This window comes from Dreissena polymorpha, chromosome 4 (assembly GCF_020536995.1).
Source record: "Dreissena polymorpha isolate Duluth1 chromosome 4, UMN_Dpol_1.0, whole genome shotgun sequence".
NCBI classification, from domain to species: Eukaryota; Metazoa; Mollusca; class Bivalvia; order Myida; family Dreissenidae; genus Dreissena; species Dreissena polymorpha.
This window is the reverse complement of record NC_068358.1, coordinates 34160526-34175581: the sequence shown is the minus strand read 5'-3', so window position 1 is coordinate 34175581 and position 15056 is coordinate 34160526. Positions and strand designations below refer to the sequence as shown.

At 36.6% G+C, this 15056-nt stretch overlaps 1 protein-coding gene across 3 annotated transcripts in view; it reads right to left on the bottom strand.

Moving 5' to 3' along the window:
• The window catches only part of LOC127875959 (RNA polymerase II elongation factor ELL2-like), a 65506-nt gene that overhangs the window by 12954 nt on the left and 37496 nt on the right, over positions 1-15056 (bottom strand). For all 3 annotated transcript variants that reach the window (XR_008047527.1, XR_008047528.1, XM_052420738.1), the window contains exons 5-8: positions 11661-12059; positions 11454-11524; positions 2313-2469; positions 933-1020 (exon numbers count right to left, since the gene is read on the bottom strand). Coding sequence is in view for 1 of the 3 variants with exons in the window: in XM_052420738.1 (XP_052276698.1) it covers positions 933-1020; positions 2313-2469; positions 11454-11524; positions 11661-12059 (715 nt within the window). In the remaining 2 variants the exon portion in view is untranslated. The remainder of the gene's footprint in view (positions 1-932; positions 1021-2312; positions 2470-11453; positions 11525-11660; positions 12060-15056) is intronic.

Sequence of the window (15056 nt, the reverse complement as noted above, 5' to 3'; positions counted from 1 at the left end):
AGCCTGAAGACTATGCAGTGCATGCACAGTACCTGTGAGACAGTGGTGGTGGCCTGAAGACTATGCAGTGCATGCACAGTACCTGTGAGACAGTGGTGGTGGCCTGAAGACTATGAAGTGCATGCACAGTACCTGTGAGACAGTGGTGGTGGTCTGAAGACTATGCAGTGCATGTACATTACCTGTGAGACAGTGGTGGTGGCCTGAAGACTATGCAGAGCATGTACAGTACCTGTGAGACAGTGGTGGTGGCCTGAAGACTATGCAGTGCATGCACAGTACCTGTGAGACAGTTGTGGTGGCCTGAAGACTATGCAGAGCATGTACAGTACCTGTGAGACAGTGGTGGTGGTCTGAAGACTATGCAGTGCATGCACAGTACCTGTGAGACAGTGGTGGTGGCCTGAAGACTATGCAGTGCATGCACAGTACCTGTGAGACAGTGGTGGTGGCCTGAAGACTATGCAGTGCATGCACATTACCTGTGAGACAGTGGTGGTGGCCTGAAGACTATGCAGTGCATGCACAGTACCTGTGAGACAGTGGTGGTGGCCTGAAGACTATGCAGTGCATGCACAGTACCTGTGAGACAGTGGTGGTGGCCTGAAGACTATGCAGTGCATGCACAGTACCTGTGAGACAGTGGTGGTGGTCTGAAGACTATGCAGTGCATGTACATTACCTGTGAGACAGTGGTGGTGGCCTGAAGACTATGCAGAGCATGTACAGTACCTGTGAGACAGTGGTGGTGGCCTGAAGACTATGCAGTGCATGCACAGTACCTGTGAGACAGTGGTGGTGGTCTGAAGACTATGCAGTGCATGTACATTACCTGTGAGACAGTGGTGGTGGCCTGAAGACTATGCAGAGCATGTACAGTACCTGTGAGACAGTGGTGATGGCCTGAAGACTGTGCAGAGCATGTACATTACCTGTGAGACAGTGGTGGTGGTCTGGCTGTCTGGGCTGCGGTTGGCTGGGGAGGCTGACGGGGACACAGAGCTGGGCTTCTGTAGCTTCCTGGAGAGATACATGGGTACATGACTCAATGGAACTTCTAGTTTTTGGGGGTGGGGAGAGAAATACTAAATTCATGTATTTGCTAATCAGGTTACTGTAATTTTAAATGGCTATTAATTACATGTACCATACATTTTAAGAACAGCAAACATCTTTTCTTTTCTAATTATAATCTGAATAAAATAGTATCCATTAACTTCTACATACTTGTTTTATCATCATGTAATTTTCCTGAAATAAGTGACCAGATATTTTGGAAAACTTAAGTTACAAAATGCATGTATAAGGATCTGAGTAATACTACCTAAGACATACTACATATCAATGCCACTGTATGATCTACTACCTATCAATGTGACTCTGTGACATACTTTTCACAATGTGACTGCGAATCATACTGTATCAATGCTACCATGAGACATACTGGATCAATGAGACTGTGTGACATACTGTATCAATGCTACTGTGAGACAAAGTTTATCAATACTACTGTGTGTCATACTGTATCAATGCAACTTTGTGACATACTGTATCAATGCTACTGTAAGACATACTGTATCCATGCTACTGTGAAACATACTGTATCAATTTTACTGTAAGACATACTGTATAAAATGCTACTTCGAGACATACTGTATAAAGCTACTGTGAGACATACTGTATCCATGCTACTGTGAGACATACTGTATCCATGCTACTGTGAGACATACTGTATCCATGCTACTGTGAGACATACTGTATAAATGCTACTGTGAGACATACTGTATCCATGCTACTGTGAGACATACTGTATAAATGCTACTGTGAGACATACTGTATCAAAGCTACTGTATAAAATGCTACTGTGAGACATACTGTATTCATGCTACCATAAGACATAATGTATCAATGCTACTGTGTGACAAACTGTATCAATGCAACTGTTTGACATACTGTATCAATGTGACAGTGTGACATACTGTATCAATGCTACCATGTGACATACATTATCAATGCTACCATGTGGCATACATTATAAATGCTACAGTGAGACAAACTGTATCAATGCTACTGTGTGACATATTGTATCAAAGCTACTGTGGGAAATACTATATCAATGCTACTGTGAGACATACTGTATCAATGCTACTGTGTGACATACTGTATTAATGCTACTGTTGGACATACTGTATCAATGCTACTGTGAGACATACTATATTAATGAGATTATGTGACATACTGTATCAATGCTACTGTGAGATATACTGTATCAATGTGACTGTGTAACATATCAATGTGACAGTGTGACATACTTCTTCAAGATTTCCCGGTCTTCCTCTGTGTAGAAAGGCCAGTCCATGCGCACCTCTGGATAAATGTGCTTGGCCAGGCTGAACACATTGTCCTTGGACACTGCCACCTGGCTCAGTATGGTTCCCAGCTGGTCCTTATCCTTCTTGTTCTCACCATCTGGAAACAGGGAACCATTATCAAGTCAGGGAACGAATCATAAAATATGGGACCCAGTTGCAAACTCAGTGAACAAGTTATAAACTATGGGAACCAGCTGCAAACTCAGTGAAACAGTCATAAACAATTGGAACTAGTAACAAACTCAGTCAACCATTTATAAACTCAGATAACTGGCCATGTATGTTTGTAATAAGTGAACCATTGTTCAACTTCCCAATCATACAGATCTGGCAAATACATGTGCATGCATTGATGTATTTCAATTCACTGAAGATAAACCAAATGATATACTAGTAATTATCTTCTTGCAGTCCCCCTTAAACAATTGACAATCCTCAATGTATTGTAAAGGAATTGTAAAATTAATAAATTTCAAGACCAAGTTTAAGCTGTTCGTAGAAAACTGCAACTGTTAACAGTGAGTATATCACTGCAATATGTCACTGACAATAACGTTTACTTGATGTTTGCGCATGCAATTAAACCACAAAAGCAATTTTACACAAGATGGTACATTAAATTTTATGTAATGCTTTGTTATTCCGCAATTATTTGATGGTACACTATTGTGTTTGGGAAATATTAATAGTTCATACCTAAAAATAAAAGTTTAATGACTGTTTTATAACCTTATAAAAGCGTTGTTGTAATGTTTAAAGTTAGTATAAAGACTGAATACAATAACCAGAAGAGCTACCTTCAAGAATATAACAGTGGATCAATTAAATATGGTTCCAAATCCTCTAAATTGAATGCCATAAAAGTTGCATGTTTTCTCTTTGAAACAAATGCATTTTAAAAACATGTTCACATAGCTGAGACAATTCAATATTTTTTTTTTTTTGGTGTGGACAAAACATGATTTTTCCATTAATTACCTACCAAACAAGAGGGAACATTAATTAGCAATAAATTATGCTATTTTCTTGGCATGCATTAAACAATGTTTTAAAAAGATTTGCTTAAACAACAACTTCTTACACATCCACTGCTCTGAGCAAATAGTCAAACCACTTTTTTTACCGATAACATTTAACAAGGATACATATATGGATGCACATGAATAATTACCCAATATATGTGTGCAGTTTGCAGAGTTCAAAACATCCATTAGTAAAGTGAAAATGAATTACTGATAAGATTCACTATAACATTCACTTTACATTAAAGACTCTATGGGGGTCCAATCGTTTTAAACAACATGTAACAAATCTAGATCATGATACCAAATTTTGACAAAGAATAATTGATATGACATGTTATTTTCCATTACTCTATTACATTTATTGGTTTCTTTCAGATGTGCTTCATTTCAGGAAAATACTACTAGTATCTATGAATGACTATTGGTTTCCATGAAATATGTCCGGAGTAACTTACGTGTGTGCATGCATTTCAAAGTTTACAATTTCCTTCCGTGTCTGAGGTTGCATTATCACACATCGCCCACCCACCCTACCTTATAAACTTATTAGACATACGAAAGTTGTCGAGAGTTTTTTTATTATAGCTGCAATTTCAGGCTACTTGTATTCACAGACATGTATGAGCCGTGCTCTGTGAAAAGGGGGTTAAATACATGTGCATAAAGTGTCGTCCCAGTCTGCACAGGCTAAATAGGGACAACACTTTCCTCCTAAACTTGTTTTTTGCTTATAAGATACATTTTTTTATATGAAAAATATCATGAAAGCCGAAAGTGAGTGCACAGGCCAATCTGGGACAACGCATTACTCATATGCATTAAAACATGTTCACAGAGCACCGTCCATATTAAATTTAGTTGTGGTCTTGTTCTGCTGTGTGGTGAAACTGGAATACCTCAACAAACCCGCCCACCTTTTCCGGTGTGGTGACGTCCAACTAAGCTTATAACTTAAAAGCCCATAATCAATCAAAATCAACCAATATTTCGTACAATATTTCGAAAAACAAAGTCAACACATAAGGTTCCTTACAACAATAACCAAAATTTCATCGCCAGATGTGGTCTGATAACATAGATTTAACGCGCTATTAAATGCGCGTTTTTATTTTTGTGCGTCACAATGTATGCAATGTGAAGTTCTGGCTACGGTATCTGTACATGTAAGAGCATACCCGATATTGGCTTCAGGCAACTTCGAAAGCATGACAAAGTTCTCATGAATACTTAATTCTTCCGTCACTGCACAAAGTCAGCATCGCGTTCACTTGTAAATGTTCGGATATCGTGGTGGGATATAAACATGGAATTTTTTATTCCACAAAAAATAAAAATGAACATTTATCTCGTGAAATCTTTGTTACCAGACCACATCTAGCATAGAAATTTTGGCTATTGCTATAAGGAACACTGATTTTTTTACACTTGAATTTTATTTTACGAAATATTTTGCAAGATATTCGTTGATTTTCAGTATTTATGTTACTCTAACCTTTTCCCCCATAAGAAGCAAAGTGAAAATGGCTTTTGCAACCTGCATTTAACAAGAACAACCTCTCGCAGTCTGTTTGCTGCTCATCAGTAACTAAGGATTGGAAATGAAGCTTTTAAAACTTGAATTTAGTAAGAAAGGTATTTAATGTAACTTTCGTTGGGACTACAAATGTGCTCAAATATGATTCTAAGTGCGAAAGGGTGAAATGTGTCACATGATCTTTTAACAGACAGGCTCCTGACAACCTTGTATAATTCAAATTAGATAAAGTGCATATGACAGATATGGCCATTTATCAGCACTGATTGTGCAATAAACAGCAAGCACTTCTCCACACATAGTCTCTATTCATAACTGAAAATAACTTCTAATTAACATGTCTTGTGTCATACTTATGCATGATGGATAATTTCAGAGCACGTGATCATAAGCTATAGATAATGACACCTAGAGATATGGTGCAGGACATTTACCAATAGCTTACATTACAGATTTTCTCATCTACCCTTACCCTGTAAGAAGCAAAGTGAAAATGGCTTTTGCAAACAGCATAAAACCAGAACAGCTTGCGAGTAACTCGCAATCTGTTCAGGTTTTATGCTGTTTGCTGCTCATCAGTAACTAAGGGGTGGAAATGAAGCCTTTTTAACTTGAATTTAGTAAGAAAGGTCTTTAATTAAATGTAACTTTCTAAGGGGCTACAAATGTGTCAAAATATGTATCTAAGTGGGAAAAGGTTAAACAAACATAATTATATTTACTGTAGATGCTATTGTGTAACAAACAGCAATCTGAATTAGGCTGGATAAGTAAAAAGCTAGGGATAAAGAGATGTGGTTTTTAGGACATTGCTCTGTGAAAAGGGGGTTTAATGCATGTGTGTAAAGTGCCATCCCAGATTAGCCTATGCAGTCCGCACCAGCTTATCAGGGACAACACTTTTCAATTCTATATTATTTTTCTTTTACTAAAAGTCTCTTCTTAGCAGAAATCCAGTTTATGCGGAAAGTGTCACGGCCCATTGTATTTCTTTATCTCGCAGCAAGTTTATTAATGTTAAGTAGTTGGGTGAAACAGCCATTAAAACTCACACCTTTCAATGCATTAACTGATGATTTATTGCCTAGATAAAATTCATTTTTCTTGTTTGTATTGTTATTGTACAATTGGTATTAAATTGTGAGAACAATTGGTTTTTAAATCCTTCTAATGTGATATAACATTGGAATAAAGCTAAAAATGTGCTACTCAATAAAAAGGTTTCTTTAATTACTTGATCAAATTTCCAAAGTCCTTATCATCATTATTGTTGAAGTAATATGTTTTAAACTGGTATAATGACATGAAACAACACATGTCAATCTATTTTTGTCGGACACATTCAGTATTAAAATAACAATTTATGACTACATTACAAAAGAAAACAAGAGATGTGTTTGTAAGAAACACAATGCCCCCTACTGCGCCGCTTTGTTTTATTTATTTTTGTTTTTTATTACATCCCTTTCAAAAATATTGCTTCCCCTGTAAAAATTATCTGTACCTGCCAAATGATAAATATAAATTATCTCCCTTTAAAGCTTGTTACATCCCTTGGATTTGTAATTTGACCTTGAAGGATGACCTTGCCCTTTCACCACTCAAAATCGTAGCTCCATGAGATATACATGCATGCAAAATATCAAGTTGCTATGTTCAGTGTTGCAAAAGTTATGACCAATGTTAAAGTTTTTGGACGGACGGACAGACAGACAGTTCAAATGCTATATGCCACCCTACCTGGGGCATACAAATCCCAAAGTGGAGTAGCCTTGTTGTTATTGATTCATTGGCCCATTTGAATGTCTAAAACCAAAGGGAAGGTCAAGGTCAAGGTCACAATGAGGTCTGGGGACGTACGTGGGTGTGTTGATAGTGTTCAAACACATCGTCAAAGATTTGTAGGAAGCATCATTCATGTTGCATTAAACGACTTATTTTGCAACATGTGAATTAATCAATGTCAAGGCAAAAAATAAGGTCAGAGGAAGTGAATGTGCTGATAGTGTTCAAAAACAACATCTATACAAGTATAATAAACATATTGCAGGAGGAAGAATTATTGATGCTTGACAAAATGGATCAATAGGAAAACAAACAGATAGTCCAATTTCTATACCGGTATGTCTCCCCCATTTTTACATGCTTGGGGCGTAAATAAAGGTTTATGAGTATTATGCTATAAATGAATTGTAGATTAAAAAACACTCATAATGTTCAGCATTTTCCTCTATATTGTCTTATTTGTGTAAACTTGTCTGTAATGAACAAGCAATTCAAATTGACGCAATCATACCACATCATGTTGACAATGCTGTTGAACACTTGTCACATTTCTCAAACTAATTTGCCCTGTGGCAGTTAATAGAGTCAATTTGGAAACACAAATCTATCTTTATTACGTCATAATGTCATTATAACGCACACTACCAATAATTTGTTATCATGAACATCATTGGTAATTTTTTCTGAATAATCAAGTGACATCAACTGCATTTAAAATCAAAAACAAACAACAAGGCCTTTAAGTGCTTACCTGAGCCTCTTTGTTGGAAGACTTTACCCAGTGCTTACCTGAGCCTCATTGTTGGAAGACTTTACCCAGTGCTTACCTGAGCCTCATTGTTGGAAGACTTTACCCAGTGCTTACCGGAGCCTCATTGTCAAAGACTTTACCCAGTGCTTACCTGAGCCTCATTGTCAAAGACTTTACCCAGTGCTTACCTGAGCCTCATTGTCAAAGACTTTACCCAGTTACCTGAGCCTCATTGTCAAAGACTTTACCCAGGTGCTTACCTGAGCCTCATTGTCAAAGACTTTACCCAGTGCTTACCTGAGCCTCATTGTCTAAGACTTTACCCAGGTGCTTACCTGAGCCTCATTGTTGGAAGACTTTACCCAGTGTTTTTTTGTCACCGAGTGACTCTGATTCAAACTTGGCCTACATATTGTCAAAATTAAGAAGTTTCATCAAGGCAGTAAATATTGTAAATATCGTCTTTAGAGAGGTAAGGTTTATTTCTAAAATGTGACCTGTTGACCTTGGTTTTGGATGCACATGACCCAGATTACAAACAATGATGAAAATTTACAGTATCCCAGCTGGCATATGCTTGGAATTTTTAGTAGCCCAACTGAACATTGGTTGCCCGTGGTTTCAGGCTATGTTTTTGTCTGACACTGCATAATTCACAACATTGAATAACAAGCACAAAGTATACTATCCTTAACACTAAAACTTCAGTTTTTCAGCACATCCTACTTTGATCCTACTCTGAACCAAGTTATTTTCCCCCCAATATTTAATATTTAACTACCAGTACAGTTTTTCTCTATCTCTTATTATAAAACTATATCTTACGTGTGAAAAACGCCACATGGACAAGTATGGCAATATACATGTACATTATTTCAACCCTGTGTATTTAGTAATTCAGATTATTATAAAAACAAGTTTAAGGTAACAACATGCTTGGAAAAGTTGGTAAACATGTTTTCAATATTTAACAAAGTGTCCATTTACTGGCTCTATGTCAAAACTAACAGCTGTTGTTACTACAGCTATGTTTCACATATAACTGAAGAACATTGAAATTACTACCAAAGTTCATTACTAGAACAGAATATTAACAAGAAATGTGTTTGTCGGAAACACTATGTCCCCTTCTGCGTCGCTTTGAATGATTTTGTTTGACCTTTGAGCCTGAAGGATGACCTTGACCTTTCACCACTCAAAATGTGCAGCTCCATGAGATACACATGCATGCCAAATATGAAGTTGCTATCTTCAATATTGCAAAAGTTATGGCAAAATGTTTAAGTTGGAGCAAACAAACCAACAGACAGACCAACAGTCAGGGCAAAAACAATATGTCCACAACTATAGTGGTGGGGGACATAAAAAGTAATTTAGTGTTCATCTACTTCATTATTTCATAGATTAATAACATAATCACCACAAATAAGTGTAACAGTTTGTTCAACTGTTATATATCATCTACCTGAGATGTCAATTGGTATAAAGGTAACACAGTAAACAAGTTTAGGCAAGTTGAGGCAATATAGCATCTTTTTGAGATGAAAAGATTGTGCAATATTTCTCTTTAGCATTCAACAAATGTCATTTGTCATGTGTTTGTTTTCTGATGAATTAGAGGAGAATGAACCTAATTTCAGTCATATACAATGCTAAGTTGTATTGTAAATTAATTAACCTCTTTTTGAACATGATAAATTATAAACACAATTTGTCAAACCACTCAATTGTAAATGGGCACATGTATTATGTATAATAAAGGCAGAATGAATGGTTTTAAAATGAAAGAACTTATGTTTGATATCAAGGTCAATTTAAAACAAAACAAAATATATTATAAATAAGAAAACTAAGTGTGGCAACGAATCCTTTTTCAGATTACTAAATAAAAACACATAATATGTTTACATCTTATATTAATATAAAAAGGCTTGGTTAAAAATTACATTTGCAAGAATATTCAAGTTAGGATTTTAATTTTATTTTTTATTGCATTCAATGGACTCTACCGCAGACAAGCCTACATATGATGGGTTTAGCTTTGTATACTGTGTCAGTCTAACAGTCTCATTCAATATGAGCCACAATCTGTGAAAAAAGGGCTTATTGCATGCGGGTAAGTGTCGTACCATATTAGCCTGTAGAGTCTGAACAGGCTAATCAGGGACAACACATTCTGCCTAAACCGGATTTTCCCTAAAAAGGGTCTTCCTTCAATAACAAAACATGCCATTAATACTGAAAGTGTTGTCCTTGAGTAGCCTGTTCAGACACAGCTCATTTGCTAGGTGTGTCAAACCACTCAGTCATTTTTCAATTAGGATTAATACCTTTAAACCACTTTACAACTGAGACAACTAAACAGGATCAAGCTGATGTATCAGATAAATTAAAAACCTTCCAAGGACGAATTTTATAAATAAAGTCAAGTATATATTCAAGATGTGCACTTTAAGTCAGTGCAGGAAAATTAAACATAGATGACAGGGCAATTAACTGTTGACATTTCATTTTTAACTTGTATTAATTATATTATTTCCTTCTCCAAATCCATACTGCTACAGTTCAACTTTGACCTTCAAACAGGATGTTAAAGGTATGAAAGAAAGCAAACAGTACCAGGAATGACATAGTCTTCAAGTTGTCATTAACAATAAATGGTTTATACATAGTGACTTCAGTTACAGCTATGTAACATACTTCATATTAGGGCATCTACAATATGACAAAATATTGTATTCAATATAATATTGCTGCTGTAAGCAAAAATCGTATCCGAATTACTGCAACACCTGGTGGTTTAATATTTCATACAGTTTCCTATTTCGAGTGTTTATTTACAACTATTTATTGTTATAGTGGAAATGAACATGAATAACAAGTTTCCACAACAAGCAAAGTGATTTTTCATACACTATCAATTTGTGGTTTGTTTGTCTCTTCTTCATTTGTGTTTCAGTATATTTTTCCACAGACTTTTAAATGTGCACATTTCGTGTCTCTTTGCATATGCATATTTGTGTTACTGGCTACTTCATGTTTGTACAAGTTAAGTTGTATAGGTAATATAATGCAACTTAAATTAATACAAATAACTAACCAATACTAAAAAATTCTTCTAATACCTTAAAAAAATCATATTTTATCAACAAATGCTTGTCAAATCTAATATCAAAGGGGGTGAAAATTGTGAGACCAGTTAGATACTCCAACCAGAGACACCTCACTTAAACCCTTTCCCACTCCGAGGCAAATTGAAAATGTGCAAACATCATAAAACCAGAACAGTAACTCGCAGCCTGTTCAGGTTTTATGCTGTTTACTGCTAATCAGTATCTTTTGGGTAATGAATCAAACCTTTAAAACTTGAATCTAGAAAGACAGGTCTTTAATTAAATTTCACTTTTTAAGGGACTACAAATGTATCAAATTACGTTTCTAAGTGGTAAAAGGTTGAGGGTAAGTGCTTTCCTGACTGAACTAATCGAGCCGCCATACAATCTCTCCCCTAACATGACCAAGTTATTACTGTGACAAAACCTTTAACTGATCTTTTTCCATGCATTTAAATGTAAATGTATGCACCATTATATTGAAGACAACGAACAAACAATGCCTTGTATTACATCATAATTTGATTTATTATTTTGAGAACACTCACAAACAAATTACAACATTTGACCTTAATAAATTGTGTCTACAAATATTTGTATACATTTTTGATTAAGCCTGCCAATCTCTCTATGCGCAGGTTAACACAGATATGATGAGGTATCCATAAAATACATTTTCATTTATTTTGCTTTGAAAACATTAGAAGGGTACACAGCCTATTAAATAATCAAAAGTTAAGCAACAAAATCATTCGGATCATCTCCATTATGACCTAACCTTCATCCCAACCCCCTGGGCTCCTTGTGAAAAGCAAACACCAGAAAACTGTCTAGAAAATGACTTGAAACACATTACAGACAGAAATGTCTTACCTTTTCTTAACCGAATAAGAAGCTCAGGTCTTTTGTATGAGCGAACTGCCAGAAGATGAATTATTCTATCCCTGAAAATTACAATGACTTTAATTAATATTGTATACTAGTATTTCATAAACTTGCATCTATCCGAAAACGTCCTTTTCTATTTCAAACAGTAAAAAACATTAACATGTAGGAGGATATTTTTGCCAACTGTGGTACCTGTAAGGCATGGACGTCACGGCAGGATTTCCTGAACTCTTAGCAGCAGAGCTCTGATTGGTTGGCTGGTTACCATGACTACTAGGCAGGCCAGCATTCTGATTAGTTGGCTGGTTACCATGACTACTAGGCAGGCCAGCGTTCGACAGAGCGTTCAGGTTGGGGGACAATGGTTTGGATGAGGATGTGGGGTTGTGCGGGGAAACAGCGTGACCGTGGCTTGCGTATGAAGGTGAAGGTCGTTTGACAAAGTTCACGGGGGGCGCAGTGGGTGGCTTTGGCTTGGCAGGTGGTGCTGGCGAGGGTCTGGAGGGGGCGTGTTGGGGTGGAGGGGCGTTGCGTATCACTGTGGTCTTCTTGCGACTGATGTGTGGCCCACTCTGCTTAATGACTTTGGTTCTGAAAGCAAATGGACAATGAAATGATAACAGAAATTATTTTGATAGTATAAGCCAACAGCTGTAAAAAAGTTAGTATCCTATGCTATGGGTGCATTGTTGTCTACGGGTACAATAGTAATTTAAAATTGAATTTATGACAAAAATATTTTTTTTAATCCAATCAAAAGGTCCTGGTATATTTTATTTAAAAGAAAGGAAACTAACTCCTTTAAAATAACACAATAATCATAATCATGAAACCTTGAACATATCACTAAAAGATAAATATCTAATTAAAGTTTCACAAAAATTGTGTGCTAAATAAAGGAGTTGCATGAAGAAGCTTCCTTAGGTTATTTATAAACAAGGGCAATAACTTCTTAAACAAGAGCTGTCACCATAGGATGACATATGCCCCCTATAAACGCTTTGATAGAAGTTATAGCATTTTTCGAAACCTAAACGCTGATTTCGAAACCTAAACGCCGACCCTAACTTCAAGGTCAAGGTCACAGGGGTCAACATTTTTGTGCGTATGGAAAGGCCTTGTCCAAATAAACATGCATTCCAAATAAGAAGTTTATATCTCAACAAAAGCTATGAGCATTTTTCGAAACCTAAACGCAGATTTTGAAACCTAAACGCAGACCCTAAGTTCAAGGTCAAGGTCACAGGGGTCAAAATTTGTGTGCATATGGAAAGGTCTTGTCCATATACACATGCATACCAAATATGAAGGGTTTATCTCACGGGACATATTAGTTATGAGCTTTTTTCGAAACCTAAACGCAGATTTCCAAACCTAAACGCGGACCCTAACTTCAAGGTAAAGGTAACAGGGGTAAAAAATTGTGTGCGTATGGAAAGGCCTTGTTTGTATACGCATGCATACCAAATATGAAGGCTAAATCTCAAGGGACATAGAAGTTATGAGTATTTTTCGAAACCTAAACGCAGATTTTGAAACCTAAACGCAGACCCCAAGTTCAAGGTCAAGGTCACAGGGGTCAAAATTTTTGTGCGTATGGAAAGGCCTTGTCCATATAAACATGCATACCAAATAGGAAGGCTTTATCTCAAGGGACATAGAAGTTATGAGCATTTTTCAAAACCTAAACGCAAAGTGTGACGGAAAGACCGACAGACAGACGGACAGTCCGATCACTATATTCCCCCTTTTCTTCGAAAGGGGGCATAAAAACAACAAACAATAGCTGTCACCAAAGGATGACTTATGCCCCCTATAAACGCTTGATAGAAGTTATGAGCTTTTTTTCGAAACCTAAACGCAGATTTTGAAACCTAAACGGGGACCCTAAGTTCAAGGTCAAGGTCACAGAGGTCAAAATTTGTGAGCGTATGAAGCCTTGTCCATATACACATGCATACCAAATATGAAGGTTATATCTCAAGGGACATAGAAGTTATGAGCATTTTTCGAAACCTAAACGCAGATTTCGAAACCTAAACGGGGACCCTAAGTTCAAGGTCACAGGGGTAAAAAAATTTGTGCGTATGGAAAGGCCTTGTCCATATATACATGCATACAGAATATGAACGTTATATCTCAAGGGACATAGAAGTTATGAGCATTTTTCGAAACCTAAACGCAAAGTGTGGCGGAAAGACGGACGGACAGACAGACGGACAGTCCGCTCACTATATGCCCCTTTTTCTTCGAAAGGGGGCATAAAAATAATGCAAATGTGAAACCATGACAACATGCAGAGATGCACTTACAGATAATTATTCTGCAAAAGTTCGATGAAAATCACACGAAAAATGTTTGAGGATTTGTGAACAGAAAGAGTGTGACAGACAGAAGCATCCACCCACACATGCATGCATGAACAAAATGATGCCTACCAATTCTATATTCCTATGCCTTTTAGCATGGGACAAGGAAACAACAACTGATTCTGATACTGATAGCCAATAAAATTATCTAATACAGAAGAAGTCATTAACATTTCTATTCAAGGCTCACTAATCATAGTCCAACTAGCCACTGGCTACAGAAAATGAATACCAGGCAAAAGGAAATTCAGTTTGGCAACAATTTTAGAATAGCCAGAGGGCTTTTATTAGCAGTTTATGGTACTCACAACCATCCAGATTATGAACGAGCTGTCCCTTTAGGGCTCAGTTGTCAAATGGCTATGAATCAAGCCACACTGTTGGCCTTAAACTGTCATTTTGTCTAACAGCTGTGCTCCTAATGTAAACCCTATAAGTACTTTAACCTAGCAGGGAAACATGGATCTTCTGGCATTTACACACAATCTATAGCAGACTGACTACTGCTGTGCAACCTATGGATGTTGGTCTATGTAAATAAAGTCATGAATGACAAATGTCTTATGATTCTTTACAAATGGAACCATCCTTTTGTTCAAATATACATTTCTTTCCTTCCTAAGATAAAAACTAATGAAAAGAGGCAAAACAGCCTTTGCCATTCCAGTACAATAGATAACAAATGTTTTCCACAATAGTATGAGCTTTGAAACTTAATTAACTACTTCTTAAATTGTGCTTACTAATTAGTCATTAATTAGAAATCCAACATAATGAAGATAGAACTTGGATCAAAAGTGTAGAGGTTGAATAGTGGACACCATGAATGTAAGTCCAACCTTGGTAACAACAAGTAACAAATTATGCAGTCTGCAAAGTAAGGCACAGGTTGATGCCAGAGGAGTCTAAAATTCTGTTAAAATCAGGAGATCATAAGCCTGGTTGGATGAATTAAAATCAGAATGAGGTCACAACAAACTAATAGTGCTGCAACAATACGCCAAAAACCGTATTGCAATATATTGTCAGTTCAAAAACCTGTATTGCAATATATCGCAATATATTGCTAACTTGTACCAGAATTATAACTTGCCAATTACCCGATAATCCCGTACATTCCAGTTTTATAGCAAATTCTGGTAAATATTTACTATAAATGTGCACAAAATTACAAGAAACACAAACATTTGCACATTATCTTAAGTATCAAATACATTTT